A 15,515-nucleotide genomic window follows, 5' to 3' on the forward strand; every position below is an offset into this window, starting at 1 on the left:
ATTCTAAATAGCTAAGAATGCAGTTAATGAAAAAATTGATTTGAATACACATTTTCTAGGATACAAATAAACAAATATGAGTTGTGGGATTACAAGGCAGAGCTGCTGAATTTCAATGACTTTTTCAGTTGTTTGTACCAATTACTATCTAATAAAATATTTTACAGGCAGACACAGTTAGAAAAAAGATAGTAAGATTTACTAATTGAATTCTTAATTTTTTCATAAAATTCTCTAACTACAGGAACCCTGGGAACAACCATAACTAGCACAAAAAATTACAGACATAAATATCAAATGCGACATATCCCAACAAATGTTACATAAAATTGCCAAAGTTCATCTTTAAAAATAATATACAGTAAATTTTATCCAATAAACAGTAATTATTGTTTATCCCCAGTATTGCTTATGCTGGTTTTTAACAGAAAGGCTACACCTAAAATCTAAATGAACATCTTTCCTTTTGCAGCATATTTGGAGAAATATGAACTGTCAGAGTCACTAAAGTCTTCGAAAGATGAAGAGCTTGTTTTTATGTTTTCAATTTCGGATTTAAAAATTATTTCGAATTTTAACTTTTGTTATTTTTTGGCAAATATGAGTGGTAGAACTCCCCAGAGAAAGAAAAGCAGTCTCTACGAAAATGTAATTCTTGGAAAAAGTTGATGTTATTATTTCTTAAAAAACAAAATAAAGCAGCAGCTATTTTAAATGTACATTTACATCTAGTCAATTAGCAAATGCTTTTATCCAAAGTGACTCACAAATGAGGAGACCAACACAAACAATTGATCATGACCTAAATTCAGCTATCAATATTCATGGTACATAATGCCACGTTTTCAGTTTAAGCTTGTGACAAGCTAAAGCAGAAGTGCAACACAGAAGAGTAAATAAAAACAAGAAAAAATATATATTGGATTTATTATAGTAAGTGCCCTTGTTTGCCGTTTTGGTTTGTATTAAAATGCTAATAAGAAAAACATTTTGTTGTCATATGACAAGTAAACTAAAGAGGACCGCTTTAGTCCATCACTTTTTGCAAGTTTTTTAAAAAGGTATTTTTTAGTTTCGACATCATTATTTGTCATTCACACATACGTTTATTTACATCTCATTTACAGCTGAGGCAAGTGTTTGTAGCTTTGCATTTCTCCTCATTTGGTGTTCTGAACTCATTTAAATGTAAACACACTTTTACAAAAGCAAACACTTTAAAATGCCGTCGTACAATTTTCTAAATAGAAAAAGCAGACAGTCTTCGAATCTTTACTTAATATTAGCCACGACGTTTCTCATTTCCGTCAACATGTGATTTTTGGTTCAGTGCTGTAATTTGCCCAAAGGGTGTCGCTGTAGACACACCGAATTGTGCCATTGATCCATGAGCTTCAGCCACTGCGGTCATGTCAGTCAGCTTGATAGAGTCCATGGAGAAGGGAAGAAGGGAGGGCAGCAACTTCACTCCTGCATTTTGACAGTGACATACTTTTCTCATATTTAACCTGTACATTTTAGTCAATATCAGAACTCAGTGATTAGTCGTGGTCATCTATAATTTTAACTTGATTTTTTATGTGGAGGAGGAGATGAAAGGGGCTTGTCCAACTCAACTTCAATTATGGGACAGACACCTGCCGTGATCAGGCGCGGCTAACTCGCTAACATTAGCCGTCAGAGGGAGTTCAAAAGTACAAACCAGCACTACCGGACGATATGGAGTAGTGACAGGACACGGGAAAGCTGGATTATACAACTTGATGGGAATATCATTGTGTTCAAACGGAGATATTTCAACCTTACGTGTGCTGATGTAACTAACGTTAGTTTAGGTGGGAGCTGCTGTATTTGGGATCATGTCTGTGACTGAACTCTACTCTAAGGTGAGCTGTTGAAATTAGTTGTTTTTCACAATTAAATAGATAGATAAATAGTTAATAATATGTGACAGGTGGACGATAATGTCATTTATTTACTGTGTGAACGACGCGAAACGCCTTCACCAGACTTAAATCTTCGTTTAATTTAGCTTGATGACTAGCCTCAAATCTTTTATTTAACTCAAAACATAACAAACGCTCACAAAAGGTAATAATTAACTATTTGACGCCCTGTAGTTCTGCTTAACTGCCTTTAACTTCCTATAAAACACAGGGAAGTATTGCGGACAGGTGTGTTTCTGTTGGTTTCGGTCTGTAGGTAGTTTCGGTGTTCGCGGTGTTTCGACAACCATTTGAGCTGCCTATCTAGACAGCATCTTTAAGCGCGTTCTAATGCGTTTTTCTTGCCAAATAATGCCGCCTATGTAGGCAGCACACTAGGTTAGGAGATACAGCCAGTGTTTATGACCTCTTCCTCTTTTGAGGACTTTAGTGACTCTGTGTTTAGTGTAGTTCATGTTTCTGTAAATATGCTGCAAAAGGAAAGACGTTTGTTTACATTTTAGGTGTAGCCTTTCTGTCAAAATCAACATGAGCAATACTGGAGATGAACAATGATTACTGTTTATTGGATGTTTATTTACTGTATTATTTTAAGGACTTTGGCAATATTATGTAACATTTGTTGGGATGTGACACGTTTGATATTTAAATCTGTATTTTTTGTGCTTTTTGGACTCGTTAAGCTTGTTTTCAGGGTTCCCACAATTTAAAAATTCATTCAGCAAATCTCCTTTTTTTATTCTAACGGTGTCTGCCTGTAAAATATTTCATTAGGTAAAATTGGTACAAAAGACTGAAAAAATTCAGCAGCTATGCCTTGTTATTCCGCAAATGTGACCCTGGACCACAAAACTGAAATATGTATCTGAATAAATAAGCTTTTCTATTGATGTATGTTTGTTAAGATAGAATAATATTTGGCTGAGATACAGCTATTTGAAAATCTGTAATCTGAGGGTGGAAAAAATCTAAATATTCGCCTCGCGAAAACCGCCTTTAAAGTTGTCCAAATGAAGTTCTTAGGAATGCATATATTACTAATCAAAAATTAAGTTTTGAAATGTTTACGGTAGGAAATTTACATCTTCATGAAACATGATCTTGGTCCAGGGTGACAAATATGAATTAATATTTATTTATTTGTATTATTTTTTGTTGACTCTAATAGAGATACTCTATTTCACAGAGGAAAAGCTAGTTGTAAATATGATTTTACACATTAGGAAAGACCTAGGTATAGCCTCATATTTATAGTCATATTCTAATGCTGCAGGTGACTCAGTCTTTCCAAGTTGTTTAGGCTTGTATGCAAAATGAATATTTTTTTTGTCCAGTCTTCAGGCCTGGACGGGCTGTTCAGTCCAGCCCAGTTCTCATAGAGTCACCATAAGGGTGGATTCATGTTACACCAGTTCAGTCCCTTATTTTGGTCTTTGTGTTCTGTATTGTTCAGATATTTTGCCCTAAAAGTATTCCTCAGCTTTCAGGTTGTATTATTAGCTGGTGTGCTGTTATCTCAACGATTATAAAAAGACCAAACCAGTGATGTCATCATAACCACCCTGCCTGTGTGTCATCGATTACAGTGAGAACAAATACTATTGAATGGACAGCCAGGCATTTTCCAGCGTAGGCCAGTGGTTCAAGAGGGGATAGATAATCAGGCACAGGCACATTCCTTGTTTAACTTCTTTCTCATCTCCTAATCTAACTTAATAATCAGTTTTGGATGATTTTATAAATAGTTTTAAATTGCATTGTATTGTTTGATACTCTCTGCTGTGATTGTGTAAGTTACCATGTAGCCTGTTGTTGGACCTTTGTGTCTTTCTTTGGATATTGCACTTGCAAAGAGGATTAGTTTGGGGCTCAATGCACCCCTGCCGAAATTTCGACCCCCCTCCTTAGTGGGAGGCTTTGTTGAGTTGACCTCAACGCAACCTAGATTTGTTAGGATGGACAAGAAGAGAAATTAGGCTTGAGTAGAGTCACTTGTGAGTGGTCTTCTCTTGTGCTGTTTCAACAAAAACACCCCTTTCTATTTTTGTTCTGTTCTTTTTGGTGTAATTTATGGTTTTCTGTTCCCGTCACTGCATTTCCTTGATTAAAGCGTTCGTTACGTCACTGTTGAGGTCTCTCGGTGCCTTTGGGCAGGTAAACAAGCCGTGTGCAGGTCCGGTGGGAGTGGAGCATTGGGCTAGATATGCGATCACACTCTCTTCACTCATGGCTTGAATAATGCCTCTGCAAAGGTAACTGATGCAGAAACAAGAGTCTCTATGAGTGCTGGGTAGAGAAATCTGAGAGAAGCATTAAAGAGCTTTATAACCAATTCTTGTTTTAACGTCCCTGGCTCCATCAGCACAGCTCATAGTTATATGGTTAACCCAGGGATGAGTAGACTACATAGAAGTTTGGGTGATATTACTTAACTATTGATAAAAGAAAATAAAATTAAAATAGTATTGAGATATTTTATTAGGGTTTTGACAATTTTCAGTATATTAGGAATTTTGTGTTTTTTTTTTTGTTTTTTTATCGAGGTAATTATTTTATTAAACAAACTATTATTTCAGCCAAAAAGATAGTTGTTGTAAAGTAGAATACATATTTTAAAAATAAATAAATAAATAAAATCAATATTTAAATGCATATTTCTAACAATACGTAGTAAACAGCGTTTTGTATAATATAAATGAAAATATTATTATTAATAATAATATTAAGAGTATTCATTTTGTTGTGAATTACTTAATGAATACAAAATAAATTAAATAATTTTATTTAAATGCATATTTATAACAATACATAGTAAACAGCATTTTTATAATTAATATAAATCAGAATATTAAAATTAATAATATTAAGAGTAATGATTTTGTTGTGAATTACTTGATGTAATTCACAACAAAATGAATTAAATAATTTAATTAAATAATTTAATTAATAATTTTATTAAATTTTATTTAAATGCACATTTATAGCAATACATTCAATATTCAATGGCATTTTTATAATAAATAAATCAGAATATTAATTATATTAATTTTGTTGTAAAATAACTATATGAACACAAGAAGAATATTAAATCATTTTATTTAAATGCATGTTCATAGCAAAATATAGTAAACAGCACTTTTTAAAATGAATGTAAATGGGAGTATTATTAATAATTATTAATTTTGTTTTAAAAATCACTAAATGAACACAAGAAGAATATTAAATATATTTAAATGCACATATATAACAATACATACTAAATTGCATAATTATAATAAATATAAATGAGAATATTAATAATAATTATATTAATTTTGTTGTAAAATAACTATATGAACACAAGAAGAATATTAAATCATTTTATTTAAATGCATGTTATTGTTCATAGCAAAATATAGTAAACAGCACTTTTTAAAATGAATATAAATGAAAATATTATTAATAATATAATTTAATATAATATACTATTAATAATATAATTTAATAATATAATTTTATTTAAATGCATACTTATAACAATAGTAAACAGTATTTTAATAATTAATATAATTTAGAATATTATTATTAATATTAACAATATTCATTTAGTTGTTAAACTATTATTTGAACACAAGAAAAATATTCAATAATTTATTTAAATGCATATTTTTACAATGCATAGAAAACTGCACTTGTTTACAATAAATATAAATCAGAATATAATATTAATTATATTAATTTCGTTGTAAAATAACTATATGAACACAAGAAGAATATTAAATCATTTTATTTAAATGCATATTCATAGCAAAATATAGTAAACAGCACTTCTGAAAATAAATATAAATGAGAATATGAATAATAATAATATACATTTTGTTGTAAACCTAAAAACTGTAAAAAAAAAAAAAAAAACTGTAAATATGCAATATATATCTCAGTTCTAATGCAATATATCTTCATAATTTGGCAGATGCTTTTGTCCATAGCAACTTGCATTGCATTCAGGTTTTTCTTTCCCTGGGATTTGAGTTCATGACCTTGGCTGCAGGTCATGAGCTACAGCAAGGCAATGCAATTTTTTTATGATGTCCGTATACAGAATTAGAAAAAGGGGTGCAATGAAACTTTTATTTGGTGCACCTGTTCTCCTGTTACCTTTCATTGATTTAACCGGAAGTCTCCCGGGGCAGTTTACCTGTTAACCCCTGCTACAAAGCATCACTCTTTCCTGATCCGTCACAGTCAGACACTGGTGTCAGGTTTCACAGTGATTCAGACAATCGGCCAGTTATTCCTGGACAGTGGTCAGGACAAAGATCACAGGTTGAAAAGGGAAAAAAAAGTGTGATGCGTCCTCCAGGAAACACCTGATCTTTCCCTACAGGGCTTTTGTGAGTGTGCTTCCAGTGATCAGGGTGTGGCTAGCAGACACAGAGCTTTGTACTAACCTTTTACCCTGTCGCCTGAGGGGAAAGTCTACTGAATCCAGTGAAACCTGAGAATTCCTGACATTAGTTATTCCCTTGCAGAAATACACTAGGAATGTAAGAATAGTTCAGTTGTATTAATTACTATTCATAAATGTGAGTTTTTAGATCGTTAACTTTCCATTCAAGCAGTCTTTGAAGTCAACATGAATTCACAAATGAACCATGTTTATAATGCGGTTCTTATTGCAAACAATTTATCAGTGCAAAATTTTTCAAAGTTTTTTTTGTCTTCATAATAGTTCTTCAAGATGATAACATTACTTTTTTTTTTTTCAGTCTTCAGCGTCACATGATCCTTCAGAAATCATTTTAATATGCTGATTTGGTGCTTAAGGAACAACAACAAAGAAATCTTACAGTCCTGAATGTTTGAACAATAGTGTCACTTCCAGAGTGAAAATGTCCTGCTCATTTACGCACAAGATGTTTATGTCTTTCTTTCTTCAGAATGAAAGAAATTAAGGTTTTTGAGGAAAATATTCCAGGATTTCTCTCCATTTTCTTTAATGGTGACCAATGGGTTGAAGGTCCAAATCGCAGTTTCAATGCAGCTTCTTAGGCCTCTGCACAATCCCAGCCAAGAAATAAGGGTCGTATTTAGCAAAACGATTGGCCATTTTCTAAGAAAAATACAAATGTACTTTTTACTAGGGGTGTGCGAAATGTGCTACAGTGTGCCTCCATCTCAATATACTGAACAACACGACATACATTTACTCACGGGACACTGCACTTATCCGCTAAAACCCTGTCAAACAGCGTCTGATTACTAGACTAAGTTATCTTTCGCGTCTGATTCGCTAATCCTGTCAAAAACACACAAGGATAACATATAAACACAGTTGATTTTGTCTAAAGTGAAAGTAAACAGTTGAGAGAAAAACGGATGCGTGTCAGTATATTAAATGCATGCAGCTCTTAAAGTGACAGAACTAAACAAAGAGACCGTTCACCCAAAAATCTCATTCACATATTGTCCCAAACCTCTAATTAATTAATTTTTTTCTTGTGCTGAACACAGAAGAAGATTTTTTTGAAGAATGTGGATAACAGTAGCTGGTCCCTACTGACTTTGATAGTGGGAAAAAATAAATAAAATACTATGGAAGTAACTGGGGACCAGCAACTGTTTGGTTACCCACGGTCTTCAAAATAAGTTTTATGTTTAAAAGAAATCTCGAGAGTGTGTAAATGATGACAGAATTGTCATTTTTAGGTGATGGTAGGCTAAAAAAAACTAAACACAAAGAAAAATCATTTACTGCTCTTTACTGAAGAACTTTAATACAATTGCTCTAATAAGAGTCAGTATAAAGTGTTTTATTTTTATATCAGTTAATTTCATTTCTTAAATGCTACTGCTGAATACATCTACTGTACCTGAACATTAAAGCACTTTGTTTAATTTGTATATTATGTGTAATTGTAACATGTAGCCTGTCTTTGTTCTCTTTTTTTAATATCAAAGATAAAATAATGACAAAGAATTTTATCTTCGCCTACTTTGGCCTAAACATATGCCATTCTTTTTATATTATATTGTGTTACTTTGTAAGGCTTTTGTTTTAAAATGGAGAAATTAGTTTGGCTGTACTGCTCTGACAACTTGCTAAATAGTAAAACCAACATGACAAAGAGTCGTGATACAATTCTGAAAAAAAAATCATGATATGAAATACTTGCCCTGTTGCCCACCTTCATTTTTAACCTCATTTTGACAAACGCTCATCTTGCGACTTCAAGCATTATGCAATCACAATGGAAAGGTCATGCATGATGTAGGCAGTATGTAAGTACCGACCCAGTGAAAGTCAAACGCTCTTAACAAAAAAAGGTAAAACTACGCTGTCAGATGATTTTGAAGTTGGAAGAGAAAATGAGGATTTTTTTTTTTTTGCTTTACCCTACCTTTCTGAACCGAAGAACGAACCACGTGTGACTTTTCCAACGTGGTTAAAGTACATAATTTTATTATGTTTTTTAAGTAAATGCCAATTTGTTTTGCTAGATAAGACCCTCATTTCTTAGCTGGGATCATCTAGAGCCCACTGAAGATGCACTGAAACTGCAATTTGGACCTTCAACCCATTGGCGACCATTGAAGTCCTGGAATGTTTTCTTTGCGACTGAAGAAAGAAAGACATGAACATCTTGGTTGACATGGGGTGTGTTAATAATCAGAACATTTTCATTCTGGAAGTGAACTTCTCCTTTTAAAGGTGAAATATGTTGTTTTCATGTTTGCATGCCACTGGTCCAATTGTGTGCCATAAGTTGTTTCCAAACAGGTTTACCAAACACTGCTTATCTTTCTGCCCCTCCATTGTTTAGACAAACAGGTAACTCTGGTTAACAATGCGCATTGAATATTTAAGCACAAATAGATTGCTTAACCACAATTTTCAGACTCAATTTTACAGTTTTCTATTACTATTCATTGTTTCTTTTGAGTTCTCTTTTTAACCAAAATCAAATCTTCAGAGCTGCTGCAAAAACTCGCAGCTGAGTTACACAGCTGACGTGGATGCAGGCCTCTTTGTTACGCAGCCAAAAGAAACCGTGCAAAACCAGTCATACAGGTTTCACCCTAAGTTCCCATCAGCTTACTTCAAGCACATCAGCTTTTCCACTCTTTATCTTTGGCCTTCATTACAGTGTCCTTCAAGCTTTACAGATCACCACACTGAGAGCTCAGACTCAGAGGCCTCACACTTTTTCACAGACAGTTAATTGTTTGACTGCTTATTTGTGTCAATATAGCGCACACACACACACACACACACACACACACACACACCACTTCTGCTGAGGTGAGTCCTGTGTGACTGTCATTCTTGTAGCCAGGCTCCCCACTTGTAAGTAACCCTGACAAACTTCTAGCTGATCGTATCGACTCTGTGTCTCTGCCGTCTGATGAGAAGTTCCATCTCATTATGGTGGCAGGAAATGCATTGGAACAATTAGCAAAGCAGTCAGGGTTATATGATGACAGGGTGGGTGAGGTGTGGAATGGCATGCATGCTAAAGACTGCAAAGAGAGTTTATAGTCTGGTTAATGGTTTCCCTTAATGGCTTTTATTAGAGATTCCGTCACTGCTTCTTCATGCAGTATCAGCTTATATGGTTCAAAGATCATACCTGTTTCAGGTGATTGATTTTTCCATTTAAGCTTTGTCATGCATGATACTTCAGTTTGTGTTCTGAATATTTGTGAGGAATCCAGAATGAAGGTTAACAATAGAAAGATTCAAAGCAAGACTGTTGTCTCTATTAGACATCCCAAAATGCCACTGCATGAAAGATGATGCAATGTCATTTGCCTCATCTGCTCATGTTTTTGCGGTTGTTGTTAAGTCTTTGAGATGTGGCACCCAAGGCTGTCTTCCATCAGACATGCCATTCATGTTTTTCTATCATCATTTAGAATAGGGTTGCCCGAAGGGGTTTTGCAGGAGAACTGCAGGGGGTTTGTGGGTTGATGCTAATAATTTATTATATAGAATCTAAACGTTAAAATAATAAAGAAATGCTGCTGTTCAATAATCATGATGACATAGCTTAATGTAATTAACAAATTAAAGGCTGCAATTTTATAATATAGCCTAACTGCATAGTCTGGATGTTTTAGAATGAAGCACACAGCACATTTCATTATTATAATTATAATTTAAAACCATAATATAATATAAATTGAGATATATTGCAACCATTGTTTCATAATTAGAATAAACCAATACATTTTTTGGAAATTGAAAAGCCAATGCAATAATGAATTTATATGATAATTTACCCTGGAAATATTATGTTTATATTATATTATGTTTGTTTATGACTGGTTATAGTGCTAAAACTTTGCATGCTTGTTTAGATTCACCTGTCGCATGTGCTCACCAGGTTTGATCAAGTTTTGAGTTTTCCTTTAGGTTTCCTAAAGGTTAAATTTCAACATTTTCATAATTAATGACCTAGAGAGTCTAGAGATTGTATTGCAGTGTTTTTTTCCAGTTTGAGCGAAAAACCTAGAACTAGTTTGCAAAAGTACACTGTAAAAAGTTTTCACCAGTTTCAACTTAACTTAAGTTTAGCAGCTGCCTTAAACTTTTAAGTTAAATCAACTTAAGTCATTTCAACTCACAAGTTAAATCAACTCATTTTTTGTAATAAGTTAAAATGACTTGTAGTTTTAAAGGAACACTCCACTTTTTTTGGAAATGGGCTCATTCGCCAACTCCCCCCGAGTTAATACGTTGATTTTTACCGTTTTGAAATCCATTCAGCCGTTCTCCTGTTCTGGCGATATCACTTTTAGCATAGCTTAGCATAGATCATTGAATCCTATTAGACCAATAGCATCGCGTTCAAAAATGACCAACGAGTTTCCATATTTGTTGTATTTAAAACTTGACTCTTCTGTAGTTATATCGTGTACTAAGACCAGTGGAAATGCAAAGCTTCAATTTTCTAGGCTGATAAGATTAGGAACTACACTTCCATTCTGGCGCAATAGTCAAGGAAGTTTGCTGCCGTAATATGGCTGAAGCAGGCGGAGTATTATAAGAAATGAGTTCCCAGCTAGTTTAGCATTTGCACATGTGCTGCGTGGTATTACTGCTCCTGCTTCAGCCTTATTACGGCAGCAAACTAAAGTTCCTAATCTTATCAGCCTAGAAAATTGAAGCTTTGCATTTCCACTGGTCTTAGTACGCGATATAACTACAGAAGAGTCAAGTTTTAAATAGGACAAATATTGAAACTCGTTGGTCATTTTTGAACTTGGTCTAATAGGATTCAATGATCTATGCTAAGCTATGCTAAAAGTGATATCGCCAGAACAGGAGAACGGCTGAATGGATTTCAAAACGGTAAAACTCAACTTATTAACTCAGGGGGAGTTGGAGAATGAGCCTATTTCCAAAAAAAGTGGAGTGTTCCTTTAAGTTGATTTAACTTAAAATTTTAAGGCAGCTGCTAAACTTAGGTTTTTAAGATGAATCTGGTGAAAACTTTTTACAGTGTAGGTTTTTTTATTTATTTATTTTTTCATCCTTTTAATTAGGGCTGCGCAATTAATCGAAGACGATTGCCATGCGCATTTTGTCAGTAAAGCTGGTTCTGTAATCAGCAGTAAATCTCCAACACATGCTTTCAGATGTAGCAGCATTTACAACATAGAACAGTAGTTCACTATGCAACATCGCATTCATTATCGCAGATGATTTAATCACGTGATAATGAAATCGAAGCTATCGTTTTGTGATAATGACACGTTTTTGGGTAGCTTCTCCGTGAGCTATGGTTTTATGTAGTAAATGCTGCTACATCTGAAAGCATGTAAAAATACCAAATTTAATAACATGTTTTTACTCCTAACTCACTTGATAACTTCGGTCGAGTGTTTGAAATAAATCCTTCTGTGAGATGATGCGATTAAAACAATAATATTTTTGGAAAACATGAAAAGCCAATGCAGCATACAGAAAGTTATGCAGGTTTGAGTAAATGATTTTGGGTTGAACTATACTTTACAAAGAATTACAAGTGTGAGAGACCCATAAATCTCCTCTTTTCACTTAGAACTTGTTCCTGATACTTTACCATCTCATACATTCTTAAGAATTCCTGTCACTCCAATGCACTAATTTTCTGTGCCAGTTTTTCCAGACTCACTTGAAATAGTTGATAAGCAAGTTGCTCAGTGAATTCAGCATTTCTCTGAGGAACCAGTTTTGATTAAGCCCTTTAAATAGTACTTCATAAAAGCTTATTAGTGTAATAATTCTACTTTTAAATCATATAAATTACATAATTGGTCTGATAAGCATCATTCATCATAACCATTCACAATAACTAACTACTTGGGGCATCCTAACAGTAACGTAAGGATGAAGTGCTCCTGACTCAAGACACCAGTAAAGGGTTAGTTTACTTCAAAAATATACATTTCTTGATAATTTACCTACCCCCATGATAAATGATCCTTGGCTGGTCCACTATATGGCGAAAAATTCGGGAATGTTTTCCTTAAAAACCTTAATTTCTTTTCGACTGATGAAAGAAAGACCTGAACATCTTGGATGACATGGGGTTGAGTAAATTATCAGGAATTTTTATTGAAGTGAGCTAATCCGTTAACAGTGTGTGTTGTGTAAGAGATGCTCCCAGTTGATAAAAGAAATAGTGTTAGCATGTTGCTAAATGAATATTGTTTTATTTGGATTAAACTATTTTGTGTCAGTACTTTTCATTTAAAAATAAAACATTCCTCAACCTGACTTAAGAGGTTTGTTGCAATTGCATTAATGCATTGTTGGAGAGTATTATGTGCGAAGCATATATACAAGGGATCTTATATGACAGTATGTAATAAAACATCACTAATGTCATTTGAAAATCCAGTGTTTTTATGATGTCATAATCATGGGATGATGTAGTCGCTACAAGCTGTCAAAACTTTAATCTTATCTCTAATCTCTAATCTTATCTCTAATCGTCCATAATCTGCCACTCATTCTAGTATTGGGTGATATGCTCCATAGTCATATCGACCTATCCTCAGCCAGTGAGATCGCCGATACTGATAATGATATTATCATGCTAATTTATTTAATTATTTACTTGCTTAGATTCATAGCCTGAGAGTGAACCAACAAGCAGCCTAAAGTTAGTATAATCTATTAACTACATGTATCTTTTTAGTCATGTAGCATAAGGATGTCATGTCATAAAACATTTCGTTTTAAAATGATAACAATTTAATAGAAATATTTAAAGTTACTAATTCTAATGCTTACATTTCCTGAGTTATTCAAATAGCAGCTACAGAAAATGAGAAGAAAACATTTACATTATCAAAGAACATCATCACTGACTTCAGTCTAGTGTGAGTTAATGCACTTTAAAAACACTACTGTTATAAATCAGTGAAGATATCTACACTCTATGATGGATAAGTCATTAATACATCTGCACTTTGTTGTTTATGATAAGAGAATTCATGAGAAAGCAGAATTCAGTCATCAAGTGCATTCATAAACTCAAAGGAACTGTGTGTGATTGGTTATATTGCACAACACTGTAAAACATGGACATTTAAATGGTAATTTACCATAGAAATATTATGTTTGGTTTTTTTTTACGTTTACGACTGTTATAGCGCCAGCAGTGGTCCGATCTCCTTAAAACCTTGCATGCTTGGTGAGCACATGCAACAGCTGATTCTAAACAAGTTTTATGATGTTTTGAGTTTTCCTTTAGGCTTCCCAAAGGGTAAATTTAAACATTTTTGATAAATATTGACCCAGAGAGTCCAGAAAATTGTACTGCAGTGTTTTTTTTTTCAAAACCTAGGACTAGTTTGTATCTTCTTGTTCATTAAACAAACAATTTGGAATGAGGAGTACTATCATATAATATGAATATTGTGTGTATGTGTGAAAAAACGCACAGTGTACAATCGATTACATCCTTGAAAAATGCGATATCTCCCCCAAATCGGCCTCTATTAATCTTGTCTAATAGGTGCTCAAACTTCATCGGTTAATGGCAGCAATGTTGGTTTGAGATACTTAAATGGTCTTATAGACACTTGTGCCACTTTGGACAAAGACCATGCACAGCGATTTACATGTTAATAGGACAAATGGTGCATAGATATAGCCATTTTTATAGTTTTTCCCTTTTATACTGCCACCAAGGGGCCAAGCTCTGCAACTTTTGTCCTGTGATCTCAGATTGAGCTCTTACATAAGTGTTCCAAGTTTGGTGTAAAAATCCCATTCTGTTCATGAATTATAGGCATTTTACTAAAAGCGCCCCTGTCCTTTTTGAACGTTTTAGCGTCCCTTTGTGAGAGTGAGTCAAATGTATTTATTTTTGATAATTATTGATATTCATTCTCCAGAGAATCTTTCTACACTGGTTTGGATCTGATTGGGCTTAAACCTAGGACTAATTTTCAAAAGTAGGTTTTTCAATGCATGCGTTTTGTTCAGCGTGCGCCAAAGACATAAGACACTTGAGCCTGCAACTGATGGTTTAGGAGTTATGAGCGATTTCGCACTTTTGATTGCCGTGGTGCCCCCGTCAGGCCGATTGGGGCGAGCCTTGGTGACGTTGTAGGCGGTGTGAGTACTACTATCCCTCCAAGTTTCAAGTCTCTATGACTTACGGTTTAGTCTGCACGATCAGTTTTACATGAAGATTGCTGATTCTTGGCCATTCTATTACATTAGGGTTTGAACAATGATAGGCTTGAACCCCTAATAATCAAAGGTATCAGCCACAGGCGATAGCTCTGACTATCATCGATACATGATGCTATCATCTATCGGCACAACCCTAAATCATGTATTCTTTCCCTTGAACTAAATTCTTCCACAACAAGTGACAGAAATATTATAGTCAGTATTGATTGCACACGATGGGTGTGTTTTGATGGGGTTTGTCTTTTGTGTCTGTGTGCTTTTTAAAATAGAACATGCTCAGCACTGGAGCACAAAGTGATATTAATTAGTGTCAATTTATTATTTGTGTATGAAAGGGGGCCAGTGTTTCTCCCCAACCAAAAATAGATGTAGAACTAAATAGACTTGATTGTTTTGTTGGGCTTCACCCCTCCTGAACCTATAGTGTGGTTCTTTATGTTGTCATTGTATTGGTAATGAGGCATTTGTTCATTCATAATGTTCATAAATATAGAATTAGGTCATGTGATTGTACCACATACCATTTGCTTTTTCCAGCGTCTCCATAAAGTGGATTTCTTTAAACCCTCACATCTATTTAAACAAATATGTTTGTGTCACATGTCATTACTGTAAATTTGAATATGTTAATTAACCCAAATAAAACACTTCTGTAATGCGGTTCCCTTGGGTAGAATAGGCTAGTGAGCTGATACAAATAATACTTTGTTTACAAGATTCACTGTACAGTAAGGACAACTCTGTAACTGTTGTTACTTCCTTGACAATGTAGAAAAACACCCAGGTCTCCCGTCACAATCTTCCACTGAGGCTGTCATGATAGACTCCCATGTTTTGTCATCAGAGAATGATTTACAAGCCAAATAAGCGGATGGTCTTGCGCAGCACCATTT

The 15,515-nt window shown here is 34.1% G+C and overlaps 1 protein-coding gene across 1 annotated transcript in view; it reads left to right on the plus strand.

Moving 5' to 3' along the window:
- The first annotated feature begins 1,442 nt into the window (after positions 1-1,442).
- The window catches only part of myo5b (myosin VB), a 72,622-nt gene continuing 58,549 nt past the window's right edge, over positions 1,443-15,515 (plus strand). Inside the window, exon 1 of the mRNA XM_073823991.1 lies at positions 1,443-1,886. Within this exon, the coding sequence (XP_073680092.1) occupies positions 1,860-1,886 (27 nt within the window). The 5' untranslated portion in view covers positions 1,443-1,859. The remainder of the gene's footprint in view (positions 1,887-15,515) is intronic.

Source organism: Garra rufa, chromosome 19, assembly GCF_049309525.1.
Source record: "Garra rufa chromosome 19, GarRuf1.0, whole genome shotgun sequence".
Lineage (NCBI taxonomy): Eukaryota > Metazoa > Chordata > Actinopteri > Cypriniformes > Cyprinidae > Garra > Garra rufa.